The 22,751-nt window shown below is 34.4% G+C and overlaps 1 protein-coding gene across 1 annotated transcript in view; it reads left to right on the top strand.

Moving 5' to 3' along the window:
- The window catches only part of erc1b (ELKS/RAB6-interacting/CAST family member 1b), a 226,103-nt gene that overhangs the window by 80,923 nt on the left and 122,429 nt on the right, over positions 1-22,751 (top strand). The window contains exon 9 of the mRNA XM_073837702.1: positions 16,633-16,764. Coding sequence (XP_073693803.1) covers positions 16,633-16,764 — 132 coding nt within the window. The remainder of the gene's footprint in view (positions 1-16,632; positions 16,765-22,751) is intronic.

Below are 22,751 nucleotides of genomic sequence, written 5' to 3' on the forward strand. Positions count from 1 at the left end.
AATGAAAATTTTCTGATGATTTACTTACCCAAATTTCATCCAAGATGTTCATGTCTTTCTTTCTTCGGTCGAAAAGAAATTGTTTTTTGAGGAAAACATTCCAGGATGTTTCTCTATATAATGGACTTGAATGGTGGCCAACGAGTTGAAGGTCCAAATTGCAGTTTCAATGCAGCTTAAAAGGTCTCTACACGAGCCCAGCTAAAGAATAAGGATCTTATTTAGCAAAACAATCAGTCACTTTCTTAAAAAAAACAAAAAAAAACATTTCTATACCTTTTAACCAGAAATGCTCATTTTGCACTAGCTCTGCAATGTGCATCTTTATCAATTACATAATTGTTACGTTAAATCCATCTCATTTTCTCCTCCAACTTCAAAATCATCCGACATCATGGTTTTACCTTTTTTTGTAAAGTGCAATTGACTTTCTTTGCACATTCAATTTGAAAACACAAAGTCGGTACTTCAACCTAAGTCACATGGGCATGATTAGTAATATGTGCGGTCAAGCTAGTGCAAGACAAGCATTTGTGGTTAAAAAAAAAAGTATATAAATTAGTATTTTTCTAGAAAATGAACGATCGTTTCACTAGATAAGACCCTTATTCCTTGGCTGGGATTGTATAGAGCCCTTTGAAGCTGCATTTCAACTGCAATTTGGACCTTCAAACCATTCATCCCCATTGAAGTCACTATATGAAAAATTCTGGAATGTTTTCCTCAAAAACCTTAATTTCTTTTCAAGTAAGAAAGACATTAAAATCTTGGATGACATAAGGGTGAGTAAAACCAGGAAATGTGTCATTCTGAAAGTGAACAACTTCTCAAGTTTTGTGAAGAAAGGCCACTGGTAAGAAGCCCTTGAGCTGTGTTTATGATCACCATGATATATTGGCTTTCAACAGTAAAATATGTCTTTAAATATGTCTTAAGTAGCACGGGTATATTTATAGCAATAGCCAAAAATAGTATGGGTCAAAATTATTGATTTTTCTTTTATGCCAAAAATCATTAGGATATTAAGTAAAGATCATGTTCCATGAAGATATTTTGTAAGTTTCATACTGTAAATATATCAAAAGTTTTGATTAGTAATATGCATTGCTAAGAACTTCATTTGGACAACTTTAAAGGCGATTTGCTTAATATTTAGATTTTTTTGCACGGCCAAATATTGTCCTTTCCTAACAAATCAATGGAAAGCTTATTTCTTTAGCTTTCAGATGATGTATAAATCTCAATTTTGAAAAATTGACACTAATGACTGGTTTTGTGGTGCAGAGTCACATATGGGAATTACATATTTTGAGTTTGGATATTTGGGATACTCTTGGGCTATTTTTGATTGGCAACCCTGCCTATGTCAATGTCTAGTTAATTACGTTTAGCTGTTAGTTTCCATAGGATGAACAAATGGGGCACAGACGCTGCATGTGCGAAGAATTGAAATGCAAGAGAAGGTCTTTGATCAACGCCCCTCAAGAGCGTGACTCTAACCTCTTGTGAATCATCCCTATCGTTTTTCATTCATCTCTCTAGTCTGATAAAATTGGAGATGGGTTTTTATAGGCCTCCACATCTCGTCAGCGTTCAAGACATTTTCCGCCGGATACAGAGTTCCCAGACGTGCAATACGTACTGAATCATCAAGCCGTACCCCCCTCTTCTCCCGCTGATCAAATATCATCAGCCTGAAGAAATCAAGACTTTCGCTGGGAAGCAGGATGGAGAAAGACAGCAGGGGAGAGAAGATGACATTATAATGAAGCCCAGTAAATACCTGTTTTACTGCGTGGTTGAGTCTGTTCCCTTTTACTGCGCCAAATGCTCTGACTCCCAGCATGCCCTGTGACCAGACGGTCCCACTGTATCACAGTCTCCACCTTGACAGACCTTCATCAAACACAGATATGCTGGAAATGCTGAAAGAGTTGGAAAGAAAATAGAAAGGTCAAACAACGGAAAGGTACATCTAGTCAATTCAGGAAAGGTGAACATATTCCGCCACATATTCTGTGCGATCATCAAAGCGAGCTCTGAAAAGGGTTTTCCCTCACAGGTGCGGTGTGTATGCATGACTCCAGAGAAGCCATTAGACTGACGCCGGAGCGCCGCACATTACGAATAGCAGTTCTAAGCCATAGGTCTTCTGTTTATAAGTCTCCCAGCCCCTTTTATGTTTGGCACAATGTGCTCTCGCGTGGTTGTAAACATCAGCACTCAAATGCAGAGAGCTTGGAGTGACACCTTTAGTGTGCAGTTGTGGAACAGTATTTTATAACATTTGGCGAGTTAGGGAACATGCTGCTAAGTGTTCCTTACAAGCACCGGTGGTCTTTTTTATTCTGCGTGTAAAGAATGAATATATATGCACTGTAGGTTGATTTAGCTTAATACTTTTTATTTTATTTATTTTTATTTATTTTATTACTTTATTTTCATAGCACTGGATTCCTAATGCTTCATGATTTAGCTTAATGCATTTTATTTTATTTTATATTTTCATAGCACTGGATTCCTAATGCTTCATGATTTAGCTTAATGCATTTTGTTTTATTTTATTTTATATTTTCATAGCACTGGATTCCTAATGCTTCATGATTTAGCTTAATGCATTTTATTTTTATTTTATTTTATTTTATTTTACTGTCATAGTACTGTCTCCTAAATGCATCATGATTTACCTTAATGTTTATTTTTTTGTATTTTATTTTATTACTTTTCATAGCACTTGATTCCTAATGCTTCATTATGTAGCTTAAATGGGCTATATGCAACTTTTTCCCCAAAATAAACGTAACAATAGCCTTTTTATTTGACCATTTATGACTCAAACATCTCCTGATGAGCATACTGACACCTTGTCAGCTCACAGTGGGTGCACCTATAAGCCTGTATCCTATTTTTCCTATTTTCTGTCGGGTCGGATTTTTCGCGCGTTCATGTTAAACGTTTCAGATCACTCTGCCACCACCGCTAGTCAGCAATTAGCCTATTATTGCAGACAAACTTAGTTTCTCAAACAATATATGTATTTGACTGTTCTTACCTCTGTAAACATAATGTTGACTTTTTTGCAGCGGATGACTTGTGAAGTTTGCACGTATGAGCGCGCGCTGCGAGAGCGAGCAGAAAGGAAGAGCAGTTCCGTATTTTGGCCACAGGTGTCAGTCGCGAGTTTAAATTTCAGAAAATTGCATATAGCCCCTTTAATGCATTTTATTTTATTATTTAATTTTATTTTTTTATTATTATTATTTTTTTATTATTATTATCATAGCACTGGATTCCTAATGTTTCACGATTAAGCTTCATGATTTTTATTTTATTTATTATTATTTTTTATTTTACTATCATAGCACTGGATTTCTAAATGCATCATGATTCACCTTTATGTTTTTTATTTTATTTTATTTGCTTTTTTATTTAACTATAATAGCATTGGATTCCTAAATGCATCATGATTTACTTCGTGTTTTTTATTTTTTATTTTATTTTATTTTACTATTATAGCACTGGATGGATTCCTAAATGTCTGATAGAAAAAAAATCTAGAGAAACTAGTCAACCTCATTAATCAACCATCCTGACCCATCCTTAACTACCCCATTATATAAAGATTTATGTACCAGGTACACATCTGCAATCATGCGGCTTCTCATTGGTCTTTCTACTTGTGTTCGCATTTGCAGGCAAATGAAAAGATCTGACAGGTGATGGCGACGAGTTAATAAAGCCAAAGTGCTGCAGGCGAATCGCAGGTTTATGGTCCTTTTTAAACACGCAGATATAAAAGAGTCAAACAGGAGCCTTTTATGACTCGCTGGCCTGCCGACGCTGCTTTTATTGAGGTGGAACGTATTACTGTCCCTGGGGGGATGCCTTTTTTCATCCTAAATGTCATTTTCTCAACCTGCCATAACAGACTGGTTGCAGTGCAACATCCAGGATCCATTAGGAAGCTATAGTTGGCACAGGACAGTCTTGAAGGGAATGGGATGGGTTAGCAAACCTGGTTTGCTAGTTTTAGCTGGTGCTCTGTTTTGTTCTTTTTGTTTGTTGAGTGTTTTTTTGTTTGTTTAATTGGGTTTTGTGTTCCTTTTTTAACTTTTTTTTTTTTTTTTGCTGTTTTACATTTTGCTTAGTGTTTTTGTTTGTTTTTTGTTTTGTTGCCTTTTTATTTGTTTTACATTTTGTTCAGTGTTATTGTTTGTTTGTTTGTTTGTTTTATTTTGTGTTGCTTTTTGTTTTATTTTGTTTAATTTTGTACTTTGTTTTACATTGTACATTGTGTACTTTGTGTAGTGTTTTTTTGTTTTTTCTTCCGTTTATTTTGTTTTTGTTTTGAATTTTAGTTTTTGGTCTTGTTTTGTGTTTTTTGTTTTGTTTTAAATTTTGTTGAGTATTAGTGTTTTGTTTGTTTATTTTGTTTCTGTGTGGCGTTTTTTGTTTAGTTTTGGATTTTAGTTTTGGGTTTTTGTTTTATTTTGTTTTGTGTTGCTTTTGTTTTGTTTTAGATTTTGTTTAGTGTTTTTGTTTTATTTTGTTTTGTGTTGCTTTGAGATTTAGTTTGGCCTTTTTTGTGTGTTTTGTTGTTGTTTTAATTTTTTTTTGCTTTGTTTTACGTTTTGTTTAGTGATTTTATTTGTTTTGTTTTGTTGCTTAGTTTTTGTTTTGTTTAGTTTTTGTTTTTGCTTTGTTTTACATTTTGTTTTTGTTTTTATTTTGTTTTTTGCTTTGTTTTATACTTTATTTAGTGTTATTTGTTTTATTTTTTGTTGATGTTTGTTTAGTTTTTTGCTTTGTTTTACATTTTGTTTTGTTTTTGCTTTGTTTTACATTTGGTTTGTTTTATTTTTTGCTTTTTTGCTTTGTTTTACATTTTGTTTAGTGTTTTTGTTTGTTTTATTTTGTTTTGTGTTGCATTGAGGGTTTTTTTGAGTGACCTTTTTGTTTTGTTTTTATTATTATTATTAAAACAAAGCAACACAAAATAAAAATAAAAACACTTAACAAAATGTAAAACAGCAAAAAACAAAACAAACAAAAACACTAAAACTAACTAGCAAAAAACTAAACAAAGTAACAAAAAATAAAACAAACAAAAACCTGTTTTTAAAATGTTTTGTTTTGGGTCTTGTTTTGTGTTTTTGTTGATTTGTGTTGTTTTAAGGTTGTTGTTTTTTTTCTTTTATTCTAGGTGTTGTATTTTTTTTTGTTTGGCTTCTTTTTCTGTTTTGTTTTTTTAGACACATTAAAACGGGAGACCAGCTTTAACCAGCTAAAACCAGCAAACCAGGCTATTTTGTCAGCAGGCAACTGTTATGTTTCTTACAAATTGCTTGCGTTTGACCTACTGCTTGTGTCATGTTGAGGAACCATTTTGGGATTAGATGCTACATTACTGTCTCGGACAAATTAGTGTTGGCAGCTTCAGGTTTGGGACTTCTTGAGGTCTCTGTGGAATGTTCTCGAATGTTCCAGTCCGTCTTCTAAAACCTCCAAAGACTGACGAGAGATCAAGCTCTAGCGGTAACACTGAGCAGAGGTGAAACAAAACTGCGGTAAAAATCCGGCCGACAAGGTCGTCATCACTAATGCGGTGGCGAGAGCCATTCTCAACACTCAGAGGGAAACGGAAAGAGAGAGAGGTAAAGAGAGGCCGAGACTTGAGGAATGGAAATAGCGCAGGGAGAAAAGCAAGAGGCGCAGTGTACTTCACACATGAAAGCTTTGATTCTGCCACTCATCACCTCTCGAGCGCGAACAGGTCAGGAGGGAGCTAACAGACGCCAGTCGTGAGACTGACACTCCAAAGCGCCGGTGGAGAGGAACTCTGACTAGAAAACGCCAGCTGTGGGAATCAAGAGCAACTTGTTTGGTTGTAGGGCCGCATTGGGCCGCAACAGTTCGATTATCCCGTTTATGTTAGAGATGCTGTTTTAGCAAGACAGGAAGGAAGGAAATGCCGTTTTCTTTGTAGCCTTTCCAAAACTTTATTTGTCCTCAGTACTGTTGTCTTCTCTTCAGCTACTAGTCTGTGTGAGAAAGGGTATGACATAGCACTCGTTGAGTAACAAATTGTAAAAATCTCAGTGCTCCGCATTACAGCTATGAGAAAGGAAATCATGCCTTAAAATTAGAGGATCGTACTGCTATTTTTGGCAAGGCCATCATCTGTTCATTTGCTACAGAACTTGAGATGGATGATGCAGAAAATAGTCTGACTGGAGCTAAACAAGCTAAATTTATTATCCACTCGTCTTTTTTACTTGCCAAGTTTACATGCTTTGCAAAGAAAATGTTTTAATATGTTTTTAATTGGTGTTCTTGAATATAAGTCTATTTTTAAACTTGGTTTATACAAAAAAAAAGAAAACGGCTGTAGTGTTTTTGTTTTGTGTAGATTTTTTTTTTTGCTTAGTTTTTTTTATTTTGTTCAGTGTTTTTATTTGTTTTATTTTGTTTTGTTTTGCGTTGCTTTTTTTTTTTTTTTGCTTTGTTTTACATTTTGTTGAGTGTTTATGTTTTAGTTTTTTGTTTTGCTTTGGGTCTTGTTTTTTGAGTTTTTTTTTGTTTTACATTTTATTTAGTGTTTTTGTTTTGTTTTTGTTTTGTTTTATTTTTTGTTTTGTGTTTGTTTATTTAGTTTTGTTTCTTTGTTGTTTTTTGCTTTGTTTTACATTTTATTTAGTGTTTTTGTTTTGTGTTGCTTTTTGTTTTGTTTTTTTTTGCTTAGTTTTTTTACATTTTGTTCAGTGTTTTTATTTGTTTTATTTTGTTTTGCGTTGCTTTTGTTTGTTTTTTGTTTTTTGCTTTGTTTTACATTTTGTTGAGTGTTTTTGTTTTAGTTTTTTGTTTTGCTTTGGGTCTTGTTTTTTGAGTTTTTTTTCTTTGTTTTACATTTTATTTAGTGTTTTTGTTTTGTTTTTGTTTTGTTTTATTTTTTGTTTTGTGTTTGTTTATTTTGTTTTGTTTCTTTGTGTTGTTTTTTTGCTTCGTTTTACATTTTATTTAGTGTTTTTGTTTTGTGTTGCTTTTTGTTTTGTGTTTTTTTTTTGCTTAGTTTTTTTACATTTTGTTCAGTGTTTTTATTTGTTTTATTTTGTTTTGCGTTGCTTTTTGTTTGTTTTTTGTTTTTTGCTTTGTTTTACATTTTGTTGAGTGTTTTTGTTTTAGTTTTTTGTTTTGCTTTGGTTCTTGTTTTTTGAGTTTTTTTCCTTTGTTTTACATTTTATTTAGTGTTTTTGTTTTATTTTTGTTTTGTTTTATTTTTTGTTTTGTGTTTGTTTAATTTGTTTCTTTGTGTTGTTTTTTGCTTTGTTTTAAATTTTGTTTTGTGTTGTTATTTGTTTTATTCGGTTTTGTGTTTCTTTTTTTTTTTTTTTTTTTTTTTGCTTTGTTTTACAATTTATTTGTTTTTGCTTTGTATTTTATATCGCTTTGAGTTTTTAGTTTGGCCAGAACTTGAGATTGATGATGCAGAAAAATAGCTAAACAAGCTAAATTTATTATCCACTCTTCTTTTTTACTTGCCAAGTTTACATGCTTTGCAAAGAAATGACGTTTTAATAATTTTTAAATTGGTGTTCTTGAATAAGTCTACTTATTTTAAACTTGGTTTAATACAAAAAAAGAAAACATTGGTGCAGTACAACAAAATATATTTGTATTAAAGATGCATTCACTGAAAAAAAACGAGTTTAAATGTCTAACGCAGTGTTGCTTCTTAAACAAATTTCTTGCTTCAAGGATTTTCTAATATTTTAATTAGAAAATTAGACATTAATGATAGGCTTTTTTGCAGTGCATGTTATTGCAACAAACTTTGGCAAATGCTTCATTGGATTTCACTCTGTCCGCATGCAAGCAGATAGGAGCTGAGCTTGCATGACTAGAAAACAACTGCCCGAGGGTGTTACCCAGATCCAAAATGGCCGCCAAGTGTGCTGACTTGCTTAAAAAAAACGACTTTGCCTTCCCAGAGCTGCACCATCTGATACCCATCAGCCCCATATGCAGGCCCTCCACCCCTTCAATCAGAACAGAGCCTTGTTGTTTACACCCATCTTTGTTCTGCTACATCTCAAGTCTTTCTCCTCCTCTTTATGCTAAGCGTTTAGCCTCCGGCCGTGTGGGACGCTCTTGCTCTCATTCTTGTGTTTTTTGTTTTTTTGGGTCCACTGTCATGTGCATAAACTAGTGGCTTTGAAAGTACCCCAGTGGCTTCCCTGCTGAGGGCAGAATTTCCCTGCAGAGATACTTTGATGATAATGACTTTATGCTTTGGGGAGTCTGTTTTATGACACGTTGTGCCCAGACACCCGCTATCATTCAACGCACGGCAGAGCAGTGATCACAGGACTGTGAATTAAAGGTCAGATTCCCACCACCACCGGCGGAGGGTGGAGAGACCCGAAGGTCTAACACACCTGGCCAGTGTTTTTCCTGATGCTCATCTTTGTTTGTACTAAGTATAACTGGTGTTTATGTGTTTACTCTGAAGAATAAGCATAGGGTCAGCTGGGACACTTTTTAAGTTGTCCGCTACGAAATGAGAACTGTTAAATATTAATATATTATATTTAGTGTTATTTTAGTATTCTTTTTGTAATGTTGTAGTTTTTTTTTTATATTTTGAATTTAGCTTTTATTTTTGTTTTTTATTTTAATTTTAGTAATTTTATCTGCATGTGTCACTTTTACAAATTTTTATTTCTATTTAGCATTAATTCATTTTCAGTTCCTAAGTAATTTTAGTATTTAAACTAAATTAAAAATTTAAATATTAGATGAAAAACTTAACTGAAATAAATTAAAGTAGTTTATTTTAGCCTTTTAATTACCAAAAAAAAAAAAAAAAACAATTCCTATTTTTTTAGTTATCGATAACAGCACTGGTCTGTTATCAGCCTGAAATGAGAAAGCATCTATAACTTATAACCATAAAAAAACTGTTATATTTTAATAAAAGTCATGTCATGGGTGGAGTCAATGTGGAATACATAAATGATGAAAGAAAAAAAAAGTACATTTATTAATGCCTAATACATTTCCATTTATATTTTTCTTTATATTCATATTTGTAAATAGTTTATATAGTATTTTATATGAAATATTGTTATAAAATATATACAGATATATATTCTATAACATTTTACATATATAAAAGGCAGTTTTATTGTAATAAAATGTATAATAAATATTAAATCTAGTATATTTGCAGTTATAATATAATCTACAGTTGCACCAATATTTTATATATTTTATATAAATGGTTTAGTACTTTATATGAAATATTGTTATAAAATGTACAAATATATATTCCAGTATTTCTATGAAATGCTGCTTTATTGTAATAAAATGTCTAATTTTTATAACAAATATAATATGACATTTTTATAATTATATTACACGGTATATTTGCATTTATAATATAATTTGCAATTCACCAAAAATTATATATTATTTTATGTTTTATATAGTATTTAATACGAAATATTGTTAGAAAATGTATAGAGATACATGTTCTGCAATATTTTACATCTATGAAATACAGTTTTATTGTAATAAATGTACAATATTTATATTATAAATATTATATAAAATAATTATAATATGTATATATAGTATATTTGCAATTATAATATTATTTGCAGTTAGCTTATATTTTATAAATTTTCTATAAATAGTTTATATAGTATTTGATATGAAATCTTGTTTAAAATATGTACAGAAATAAATATATTCCATATTATTTTTATCTATGAAATGCTGTTTTATTGTAATAAAATGTATACTATGTATACATAAATATTATATAAAATAATTATAATATGTTATGTATAGTATATTTGCAGTTATGATATAATTTGCAGTTCACAGTTGTAATTTTATATATTTTATATAAATAGTTTATATAGTACTTTATATAAAATGTTATAGATATATATATATATTCTGTAATATTTTATTTTAATAAAATGTATCATGTTTTTAACATAAATATTTATAACAAATATTATATAAAATAATTATAATATGTATATCTTTATTATTATTTTATATAAATAATTTCTATAGTATTCTATGAAATGTTATAAAATATTCGAATAAAATGTGTAATATTTATAACATGAATATTATATAAAATAATTATAATACATATTATATATAGTTGCAGTTACATACATATTATATATATATTTGCAGTTATAATATACTTTGCAGTTCACCAATATTTTCTATACTTGTAGACATTTAAAGTTCTGTCATGAGGAAAATTAATTTTGACATGTATTTTACACATTAAAAGCTGCTCGTCACTTTTCTCAATCACAGATATCATAGAATGCATTTGCTAAATTTACGACATGACATGTCTTACCCCACTACCCCTACGTCAAGCCATCATGTTGATGTAGAACATGCAGAAAGCTGTGTAAGACGGCGGAGAGAAAGAGAGACGGGCTGAAAGCAAGATGTAGAAAGAGTTGGAAGATGCCGGAAAGGGCTCGCTTCAAAGAGCCACATCACAGGAGGTTATGGAAGTGAAGTAAACAGTGTTCGCAGCGCTTAGATCTGCAGTAACCGCAGCACCCAGAGGCTTGATATGCAGCTCTCTTGGGAGCGTTTCAAAGCCCTGTTTTGAGCTCGTCATGGAAGCTTAGATTTCTTTCTGCTTGTCACTCACATTAATTCCCTCCTCTCCTGGCCTTCTTGTTATTGATTGCGTTCACAAATTAACAGCACTCCAGTTTATTGTGGCCCACTTTCAGCTACTTCCACTTGAATTTTCTCCCTCGTACGAGGGCCGTTCTTCCGTTTTAAACACCTGTGGATTCGTTGAACGTCCTCTGAACTTCACATTGTTGTGCCTTCTGACTCTCCAAAGTTTCAAAACCAAATGTGGCCCAGTCAGAGCGTTTCGCTTTCGTCCGCCTGTGCGACAGACTCGTTCTCCGTGCTTTTCAACTCAAACCAGATCCAGGATCGGGAGCTCTGGATCAGATGGTGGGGGTAGGGGGGGAATCACATCCGCATGTTCTCATTTCTTTAATAGACTTCCAAGGTCTTTTTTTATTGGGCCTGTTTGTTGGTGTATGCTGTTTGATGTTACCGTGCTTTTGGCCGCCTTTTACGCTTTCCCCAGCCAGGAAGGATGGACACCTGCTGCTCTTTCCGCTTCTTTTATAATCATTTGCGATTCCTCGCTCTCGCACCCAAAACGATACAGAACAATCCTCCCGCTGCAAAAAACGATACAGTGGCATGCAAAAGTTTGGGAACCCCTTGCAGTTTCTGTGAAAATCATACAAAATGCATGTTATTTTTTGTTTAATACTGTCCTGAGTAAGATCATTTACATAAGATGTAGGGCTGTGCAATTAATCGAAATTCGGTTTCGATTTCGATTTCTGCTTCAAACGATCATGAAAATGCAGTAATCGAGATGAAACGATTATTGCGCCCCATTCTGCCCTTTTACCAGTGGTGCGCTTTCGCTCCTCCATAAAAGCCAAATTTCACGTGCAAATCAGCTAAATCATGTAAGGTGGCTTTCATAAAATGGGACGTGATTGATTTATTAATGTTTCTTTGATGTTGTGTTTTTAATAGCACGTAAGAAAACTTGCGCTGTCCTTTGTTAATGCGCTCAGAGACGGAGCGGAACACGGACATGAAAGTTATCTTTTAGCTCAAAAATGAGGGGCTTGGTGATTATTCATGTAAACTCTTGTCAGTTATGTCTTAAATGAACATAAATAGTTGAGAATGAAAATCCGTGCGTAACAGTATAATGGGTCCGTGTGGTTAAAGCGGCAACACATAATATTCCTTTTGCCGTCTCTGTGCCTAATATGAATAAAACGTAAAAATAAGTTTTATACAAGAAACATCACTCACTGCTCTTGAATGAAGGACGTTTTTAGTTTTAATAAGAAACAAAGCATGTTTAACTATTAGAGTGAAGACATTGTTTTATTTTACATTCAAATTCAATTTCTGTAGTATTGTTAGACTACTTTAGACTTGCATAAAAGTATTCAATATTTTTAAAGCACTGTTTTTTTAATTTGTATCTTTTTCTCGCTGTATTGCTATCTTTAAATTAATCACTATGTAAAGTTTTGGAGCCTGTCATAATCGTTTAAATAATCGTGATTACAATATTGACCAAAATAATCGTAATTTTGATTTTTGCCAAAATCGAGCAGCCCTAATAAGATGTTTACATATAGTCCACAAGACAAAACATAGCCTAAATTTTAAAATAACCCCCTTCGGAAGTTTGGGAACCCTTGGTTCTTAATACTTTGTGTGGTTACCTGGATGATCTATAACTGTTTGTGATGGTTGTTCTTTAGAAAAACCCTCCAGGTCCTGCAGATTCTTCAGTTTTCCAGCATCTTTTGCATATTTGAACCCTTTTCCAGCAGTGTCTGTATGATTTTTAGAGCCATCTCTTCACACTGAGGAGAATTAAGGGACTCAAACACAACAATTAAAAAAGGTTCAAACATTCACTGATGCTTCAGAAGGAAACATGATTAAGAGCCAATGAATATGACAAAGTAAATTGTGCTTAATTTGTCTTCCAGAAAACATACAAGTATCTTTTGTTGCTTCCGAAGGGCAGTACTAAATGGAAAAAAATATATATATCAACAAAATAATAAAAATTTGGACATCTTTATCCTGTTCAAAAGTTTTCACCCCAAGCTCTTAATGCATTTGAGTCCCTCAATTGTCCTCCGTGTGAAAAGATGGAGCTCAAAATCATACAGTCACTGCTGGAAAGGGTTCAGATATGCAAAAGATGCTGGAAAACTGAAGAATCTGCAGGACCTTGAGGACTCAGTTTAACTCAGTTTAACGTCTTTAAACATTTATAAATGTTAGCATTGTAGTTTTACTGTTGTTCTTTAAAATAAATTAAAAAGTAAGACAAAATTAATGATAGCAATCATTACAGCAGCTCTATTAATACATTTATTTGCACATTAAAAACACATACTTGATTCAAAAAGGGGGTCTTAAAAATGGCCAAAGAATATTATTTTACTAACTTATTAATTTTAAGTTAAATTGTGCTTTGTTGGTAGACTATAATGTCTTCTAGAATGTTACAAATGTTCAGTGTTAAGTAAATATTTTTAAATTGTTGTTTTGTAATTGATTTTTTTTTTTTTTTTGAAAGCAAGACAAAACTGTAAAAAGCACATTTCGGCTATTTAATTTATGCAATGGTGAATTTTTTTCCGGTAATTTTTGTTCGGTAATTGGCCTTCGGCCCAGTGTTTAGGCTTTGGCCAAGAATTTTCATTTCGGTGCATCCCTACCACACACCCTTTTGAAGAGGGTTATTTTAATAATCTCAGCTATTTTTTGTCTTGTGGACTATATGTAAACATCTTTTATGTAAATAAAATCTTCTTCAGTACAGTACTAAATAAAAAATAACATGCATTTTGTATGATCTGTCACAGATCACAGATTCTGCAAGGGGTTCCCAAACTTTCGCATGACACTGTATCTGTTTCAAGGGACATCTGCTACCAAACCCTTCACTTTGGCTGTGTCTTATCTTAAATAATGCCTTGCTATGAGCTAAACTTCTCATCTTAATGAACTGTTGAAAGTCCTGGGACAGTGCAGTGACCCTGCAAACACATTTTTCACTCCCGTTTCTTTCAAAAAAGAAGCCGCAGATGGGAGCGAAGCGAGTTGGTGTTGAATTAGGACACCCTCGGTCGATTATTTCTGTGTGTGTGAGCATGTTAGACAGCTGCAAGTCATTCTGCCACGACTGTGCGAGCCCAGCTTTTGTTCTTCGGGCTCGTCCTGCTCATCTCCTAATTGGATGTGCGAGCTGCGGAGAGCTGGGCAGATTCCCCAGCGAGCCCCACCCGAACCGGGCCGGTCCCTACGGTAAGGCATGTGGCTTTGATTTGCGGCTTCCCTGAGGTGTCTCCTTCTATCATCTGTGTGGTTTTGGCACCGAAAGCATTACCGTAATGAGATATTGACCGAACAAAAAGGATTACTGTCGCTTTAAATCAAACCAAAGTGATTGCGGTCTGCCTGCGAGAGGAGAGTGTGAGCTAAATATGGTCAAAATAAGATAGAAGAGCGAGCCTTTATACCACACGCTGTGATCTGTGCCCCCGTCACCCTCTCTGCGTGTCCTGAACTTCCTGTAATTGCTGACCTTGGTTACAGAGGAATCCTGCCGATTCGACAGATGCATCTGGTTATCGACATTGCCTCTTGTTGCAGGAATTTGTGGTGTGGGATTCCAGATGAAAATTATGAAAATGGTGTTTGGAATTGTGCGCATCAGGCCTCTCATCTTGATATTGAAAGTTGATGAATGCAGTTGGAAGGAATTTTAGAGACAAAATAAGATAAATTACATTTTGAACATCTGATTATTGATTCTGTGTCAGTTATGCACAATTATATCCCAAGGAATGCAAAACGCATAAATAATGTATTTAAATAAAAATACATTTTAAAATAAATTATATCCAAATCATACATGCATTATTTATATTTTTATATATATATATTATATATATATATATATATATATATATATATATATATATATATTATAAATGCATAAATATACCAATAATAAAATGTAATTGTAAAATCAATACCATCATTGCAACCGACCAGGATTTTTATTTTATTTTTTCATTTATTTATTTTGAGTTTTTATTTTTTATTTTTATTATTTTATTTTATATTTTATGTTTAGTTTTTTTATTAATTAAAGATTTATTGTAGTTTTTTGGTATTTTATTTTATATTATATTTTGTTTTATTTTATTTCATTTTTTTCATTTATTTATTTTCATTTTGTTGTATTTATTATTATTTTATTTTTTTTGTGTATTTTATTTCATATTTTATTTGGGGTTTTGTTGTTTTATTTTATTTTATATTTTGTATTTTTTTTATTTTCATTTCATATCTTTCTCTTGAAGATATGTCCCTTCTTCCAAATGCATTACAACAAATATAAAACATCAATTTGAAATCAATAAAAAGTTGGTTTTGCATGTTAGCATTTTGGCAAATGTAATTTTTTTTCATTATGATTATAACTTAATGATTTTTATCTCAAGTTGCTCTACATTTTTTAGAATCAGAGTGTTATGAACAATTGAATTCTGTCTTTTTTAAATTTAATTTAACTCAATTTTATTTTATCCAGATAATTTAACATATTTTCTGTTAGTTAAATGCATCTCCCAAATGCATTGCAGCAAATATGAAAATATCTATTTAAAATCAATAAAAAGTTGGCTTTGCGTGTTAGCATCTTGTCAAATGTAATTTGGTTTTTCATTATGATTATAACTGCATGATTTTTATCTTAAGATGCTCTGTTTTTTTAGAGATTAGTTTTTAAGATCAAAGTGTTATAAACAAATGAATTCCATGTCAGTTGCCAAGGTCAAGGGTTCAAATTACCAACAAATGTTTGAAAATTAAAAAGAAGTATCCTATGAAAGGAAATGACTTTAGAAGAAGAACGCATGTTTAAAAAGTCTGCCAAAAACATAAATGTAAAATTAAAATGTTGAGTCACCGTCACGGTCCGTTTTGCATGCTAGCATCTTCATAAACAGCTTAAAACCTCTTGAGTTTTCTCTCTGGATTGTCTGCGGCGGGGCGACAGATGCATCTGGTTATCTGTGTACCTTCACATTGCCTCTTTTAGCAGGAATTCGTGGTGCGGGATTCCAGATGAAAATGTTCGCTGTGATCATGGGCGTCTGGGATTGTGTGCATCAGGCCTCTGTCTTCATATTGAAGGCTGATGCTTTTAGCTGCAAGGCAGTTTCTCAGCATGGAGGCCATTACCACTGTAGAGCTCCATTTGTATGAATGGCAGTTTGTGTGTGTGTGTGTGTGTGTGTGTGTGTGTAGCGTCTGTTTGCTCGGTTGTGTACGTCAGAGTGCATGTTTGTAGAGGTCTGTACTAAGTGCCTCAGGCCTGCCAAACGAGTCAGGACTTTTGTAGTCGATTTTGAAATGCGGGGGGAAAATGAAATGTGAATGTTCCTTGAAATGGAGCAGCGTAATGAACTCAAGACTGTTCCCATATTCAGCATTGCGCTGGCGTTTCTCCACGTATCCCACAATGCCTATTCATTTGAGTCCCTAACCGTTGCGTTCTTTCGCTCTCTAGCACGCTCTCAATCAGACTTTTTTCTCTCTGTTTCCATCGCTTTCCCTCTGTTTTTCCAATTCCTGATACAATCGATCGCAGACGTTCGCGATAACTGGGCTCTGACCCTTGACTCTCTCTCGAGCGGATACTTGAGGTTGTGTGATTTCACTCTTGACGCTGAGTCATTGTGGGAGCAGACTGTAGACGAGTCACGTCCCTCAGATGGACAGCTTGGGTTGCCCTCACTTACCGCAGTCCAACAATTCGTAATGTTTATACCTCACATGCTGTGAACCGACTGCAACTTACTTTCTCAGAGCTACCTGCTGCTACACTTGTTAGTTATTAGCGAGCTTTCAGTTAAAAGGCACTTAAATCCAGATATTCAACTGTTTCTGACATTCTACAAAAACACTAAAATATCTATATTTTTTCACTAGGATTCTCTGCAGCAGAAGGACGAGCGCATCGAGGAGCTGGAGGAGGCCTTGCGTGAAAGCGTGCAGATCACAGCCGAGAGAGAAATGGTGTTGGCACAAGAGGAATCTGCTCGTGCGAACGCTGAGAAACAGGTGAGAAACTCCAAACACGGCTGAGATGACGCTCAAGGGTCATTAATATGCACATACATTCTTTTTTTTTTTTTCTCTCTCGCTCTCATTTTTGTCTTTCTTTTTTGGACTCTACATGTTGTTCACTTGCCGTATATATTTGATTTTTTACATTCTGATCAGTTTTGTGTAATACTTTGTTACTCGTTCCATCCAAAGAGACTGAATTTATTAAGCAGAGCAGTATTTTATTTATTTAATTTAATTTAATTTAATTTATTTATTTTTTCACATTTTTTTTGTTATATACAGTTATTTATGATATTTTTACATTTTATTTTGATATATTATTTTATCTTTTAGTTTTTATTTTATGCCTTATTTTTTATATTCAGATCGGTTTTATATAATATTATTTTGCCTTTTCCTTTCAGTCAGAAGTCTTTCATTTTATATTTTTATTTAATCTGTTTATTTATCTTTTTATTTTATGCCATCGTTTTTTTTACATTCAATTTTTTAACGATCAGTTTTATTTAATACATTGTGCCTCGAACTTTCAGAGAGAAGAAAAATTTATTTTATTTTATTTATTTTATTTTTCCTTTTTATTTTATGCCTTTTTTTACGTTCTATTTCTTAACGATCATTTTTATTTAGTACAGTGTGCCTTGACCTTTCAAACAGAGAAAAGAAATGTATTAAGCAGAGTAGTATTTTTGTCTTCTTTTATTTTATTTATTTCATTTGTATTTGGTCTTTTTTGTTTTGTTTTGTTTTTTGATTTTTTGTTTTGTTCAGTTCAGTGAGATTTTGGACAACGTTACCAGTCCAGATGACAAAAAGGTTAGGGTTGAGCCAATATTAAGACTTCAGCTATCATAATCTAAATCCAGATATTTTTTGAAGTATGATAAACCATCATGTTCCCTGGTAACATTTCTTAGCAATGTTTCTAAAGAGATCCTGTGTAGCATTAGAACGAGCCCTGTGATGTGTTACCTGAAGCAAAATGTGTCTGATAACTTCAGCGTGATGCTAGCCAAACCCTACAGCCATCTTTCCATTGTGGAAATGTCTACTTCCTCATCCTCCTAGTCAAACATCCACCCCAATGTTTACACAGAGCTGTATGCACATCCACGCAAGCCTAGCATCTCTCAGACCGGGCTGTAATGGCTTTTGCTTGGCGGACGGTATCGCTCTCTTTAAAAAGCCTCCTTCACAGAGCTCAGGAACCAGCAAAAAGGCGGCCTGTCACAGTTCATCACCACACCAGCACGTAGAGCCGTGCCAACCATCCAGATTCATGCCAGCGCTGCCTCACTGTGCCAGTGTCGAACGTTCATGTGGCATGCATGGGTTACGTGTTTGTGTCTGCAGTCAGTCTTCATTTAGAATATGAATAAGCTTTCCGTGGCCTGCGTGAGGACTGCTAACTTTGGTCCGATTCAGTTCAGCCATATAGAACGTGCGCACACGAAGAACATCCACATACTGGAATTTCTTTCTTAGCATTTTTAAGCAGAATATATTAATAAAATATTTCGCAAATATATTGACTCTACCCAGGTCTGCCCTCAAAGTATGAAAGCCTGTTTCCACCACTGACTTTTTTCTTGCAATTGTGACTTTCTTTCTCAGAATTGCGTGATACAAACTCTCAATTCTAATTTTTTTCTTAGAATTGTGAGATATAAAGTCGCAATTCTGCTAAATAAAGTTGCAGTTCTGAGAAATAAAGTCGAATTCTGAGAAATAAAGTCAGAACTTTATATCTCAAAATTCTGAGAAAAAAGGCAGAGTTGTGAGGAAAAAAAGGCTGAATTGTGAGTTTATATAATGCAATTTTGAGAAAAAAAGTCAGAATTGAGTTTATATCATGCAAATTTGAGAAAGTCAAATTTCATAATTCTGAGAAAAAAGTCAGAATTGAGTTTATATCATGCAAATTGGAGTCAGAATTGTGAGTTTGTCACACAGTTTAAAAAAAAGTCAGAATTGAGTTTATATCATGCAAATTTGAGAAAAAGTCAAATTTGTGAATTCAGTTTCATAATTCTGAGAAAAAGTCTGAATTGTGAGAAAGTCAGAATTGTGAGTTTGTGTCACAGTTTTGAAAAAGAAAGTCAGAATTGTGAGTTTATATCATGCAAATTGGAGATAAAAGTCAGAATTGTGAGTTTATTTCATAATTCTGAGAAAAAGTCTGAATTGTAAGAAGAAAAAAGTTGTAAGTTTATCATGCAATTTTGAGAAAAGTCAGAATTGAGTTTATATCATGCAAATTGGAGTCAGAATTGTGAGTTTGTCATGTAATTCTAAGAAAAAAGTCTGAATTTTGAGAGAAAAAAGTCAGAATTGTCGCAATAACCTTTTTATTATTAATATATTCAATATCTTTTGATTCTGGTTTATATCTTCTGACTTTATAATTCTGAGAAAAAATTGTGAGTTTGAATCATGCAATTCTATAAAAAAAAAGTCAGAATTGTCAGATAAAAACTCGCAATAACCTTTTTTTTTAAATTCAGTGGCGGACACAGGCTTCCATAATAAAAGGATTGTTCGCCTAAAAATGAAAATTCTGTGATCATTTACTCATGCTTATGTCGTTCCAAACCCATAAGACTTTAGGTAGTGTTCAAAGCACAAACGAAGATATTTTTAGCGAAAGCTGCCTCTCCATTTGAAAGTCCAGGTAACTGAAACCAAGTCCAAAACCAATAGATATAAACACAAATACATAGAGCTTTATCACATATGATAAACACAGGCCTTTTTGGATATTCTAAATTTGTATATAAAAGGTTACCTGGGTTTCATTAAAAGAAAAGAAAAAACATCATTTTTTAAAGATTAACCAAAGTCTCATGGGTTTGGAACGACATGAAGGTGAGTAAACGATTGCAGAAATCTCATTTTTTTTGTAGTGATTTATCCATTTAATGCAGTTCAACTCTCTAAATGTAGACCGAATGTGCATCCTGATCTAGAACATACTGGAAATGGATTGAATTTACAAACAAACTGCCAATAATTTGTTGTTTTATGATTTAAAGGTGCAGGAATGCCGTTCCCGGGTCATTCTGGCCCAGTTTTTAAAGCATCGATGCAGAATGCACCAATGTCCAGCTGTCTGTTGAGTTTTGGCGATAGCATCAAACTCCTATAATGTTTTCCGAACGAGTCCTCCATGAACCGAACGACACAAGCGGCCAGTTAGGCTTTTGAGATGGAGCTGCCAAAATCTTGCTTTCCCTCTACCTGAATCCCTGAACTTTTCCCTCTCGTTTCTCCCTCTCGGTCCGTCGTACTTGGCTCCTTCGACTCTGCGCTTCGTTTTTAAACCCTTAATGGTTTGTTCTACCTTCTGTGGATCCTGGCACCCTGCCGTTTCCTTCCTTTTCGCTCTCTCTCCCTTTTCTAAAGATTCGCATGGCTGGCTGAGCATCGTCCCAGCGCACGTTGCAGTCTCGGGAATGTATCGTGGCCTTCACCGCCGAGTTTCTTCACTGCCGGGCAGACCTCCGCTCCAAACCCCCGGAGGTTAATTAGAGCCGGGGGCTGCGGCGGGAGCCAACGTTGCTGCTAAGCCTGGCCAGCCCCCTCATTTGGGCTTAGAGAGATGAGGAAATGGGGACAGTACGAGGAAAAGTGCCACCCTCCGGAGCCAGTCTCCACGCTCATTACCGCTGTCCCAGCCGCATCAAGTCTCAGGATATCCCCGTTAGAAGGTCCTCCCCACCCTGGCACCTGTTATATAAGAATGAACTCATATTCCGGGTTACATATTTTGAATTATGAGCTATATGAAAAAAAAAAATAGAATGGAAGCCTGCCTCTCTGGCAATTGGCAGACAGGTTTTTAAATGCGTAATTTGTGGTCCTGCATTAAAGCATGCAAAATCTAATTAGCTTCACACAAATGCACACACCGAGTCTCTCCTCTGCTATTTTAATTAACGTCCCTCTGTTGCTTCACCAGACCCTCTTTTGTGCCAATCATAAGCAAGCATTCGTCCTTTAGCTCTGTGTTCAATTTCCTCCAATAGCTGTGCACCTCATTGTTCTCATTGTGCAGAGCACATGTTGGACCGAGTGCGGTGCCTGTACAAATTGCTGTCAGTATGTTAGTCTTAAATGTATGGGGACCAGGGCGACTGCTCTTTGTTACACTGACATGAAAGCAAACCTCTGGCCAAAAAACGAGTCCGTTCTTTCTCTCGTCAAGCCATGTGTGTCTGTTAAGCTTATTTAAAAACTGTGCGTGTGTGTATGTGTGGACTTCTTTAATTAGAGCGCGTGGAAGAGCTACAAGTTGTTTGCTCCATTCATGCAGGTAATGAAATTTGGAAATATGAATCCGGACATGTGTTCCTATGAGTTCTCATATGTACCAGATGAAGTCTGAAAGATTTCTGACAATTACACAGGTCAGTGTGACCTAAAGGGATAGATGACTGCAAATGGAATTCTGTCATTATTTACTCGTTCTAAACCCATGTGCATTAGGTATAATGAAAGAACAATTAAAGGAGAAGTTCACTTCAAGAGCAAAACTTTACAGATAATTTACTCACCCCCTTGTCTTCCAAGATGTTCATGTCTTTATTTCTTCCTTTCTTCAGTTGTAAATAAATAGTTTTTTGTAGAAAACTTTTCAGGGTTTCTCTTCATATAATGGACCTCTATGGTGTCTCCGAGTTTGAACTTCCAAAATACAGTTTAAATGCAGCTTTAAAGGGCTCTAAACGATCCCAGCCAAGGAAGAAAGGTCTTATCTAGCGAAACGATCTGCATTTTCTAAAAAAAAAAATTACAATTGAAAGACTTTTTAACCTCAAATGCTCGTCTTGTCTAGCTCTGCGTGAACTCTTCCAGTTCAAGACAGTTAGGGAAGGTCGAAAAACTGCCATCTCATTTTTTCCTCCAACTTCAAAATCGTCCTACATTGCTGTTTTACCTTTTTTTGTAAAGGACGTTTGATCATATTTGCATGTTCACTTTGAAGTTGGAGGAGAAAATGAGATGGGAGTTTTTCGACCTGCCCTAACTGTATTGAACCGGAGTTCACACAGAGCTAGACAAGACAAGCATTTGAGGCTAAAAGGTATATACATTTTCAGTTTGTTTAGAAAATGACAGATCGTTTCACTAGATAAGACCCTTTTAGAGCCCATTGAAGCTGCATTTTGGAAGTTCAAACTCGTGGCCACCATAGAAGTCCACTATATGGAGAGAGGGTCTCCTCTAACTTCAAAGGGAACATGCAAAGATGATCAAACATCCTTTACAAAAAAAGGTAAAACAGCGATGTAGAACTATTTTGAAGTGGGAGGAGAAAATGAGATGGGAGTTTTTCGACCTTCCCTAATTGTCTTGAACCGGAATACACAGAGTTCATGCAAAGCTAGAGGTTAAAAAGCATTTGATGGTAAAAAGTATATAAATTGTAAAAAAAAATTTAGAAAGTGCTGATGGTTTCACTAGATAAGACCCTTCTTCCTCGGCTGGGATCATTTAGAGCGCTCTAAAGCTGCATTTAAACTGCATTTTGGAAGTTCAAACTCGGAGGCACCATAGAACTCCATTATATGAAAAGAAATCCTGAAATGTTTTCCTCAAAAAACATAATTTCTTTACGACTGAAAAAAGAAAGCCATGAACATCTTGGATGACAAGGGAGTGAGTACATTGCATGTCTCTTTAATGATAATGAGCTCTGCTCACCCCGCCCCTCCATTCCATTTTTAGTGTATTTGGTGGCATGTTAACCTTCAAAAAAAAAAAAAACTAATCCACTGTGTCCTCAGTGGCTCTGATGTTGAGAGAATATGAAGACACCTGCATTGTTTACGAGACTTTGTTGTCGCTACAGCTACTCGATCGTGGATAAAATGGCAGAAATATGCTAATCTTACACCAGGTTTGACGTCATTTACGCGAAACAGTGTGGGTTCTTGCGTGCCTTCCTATATAATGTCATCAAACATGTGGCATATTTG

The sequence above is a fragment of the Garra rufa genome, chromosome 4 (assembly GCF_049309525.1).
Source record: "Garra rufa chromosome 4, GarRuf1.0, whole genome shotgun sequence".
NCBI classification, from domain to species: Eukaryota; Metazoa; Chordata; class Actinopteri; order Cypriniformes; family Cyprinidae; genus Garra; species Garra rufa.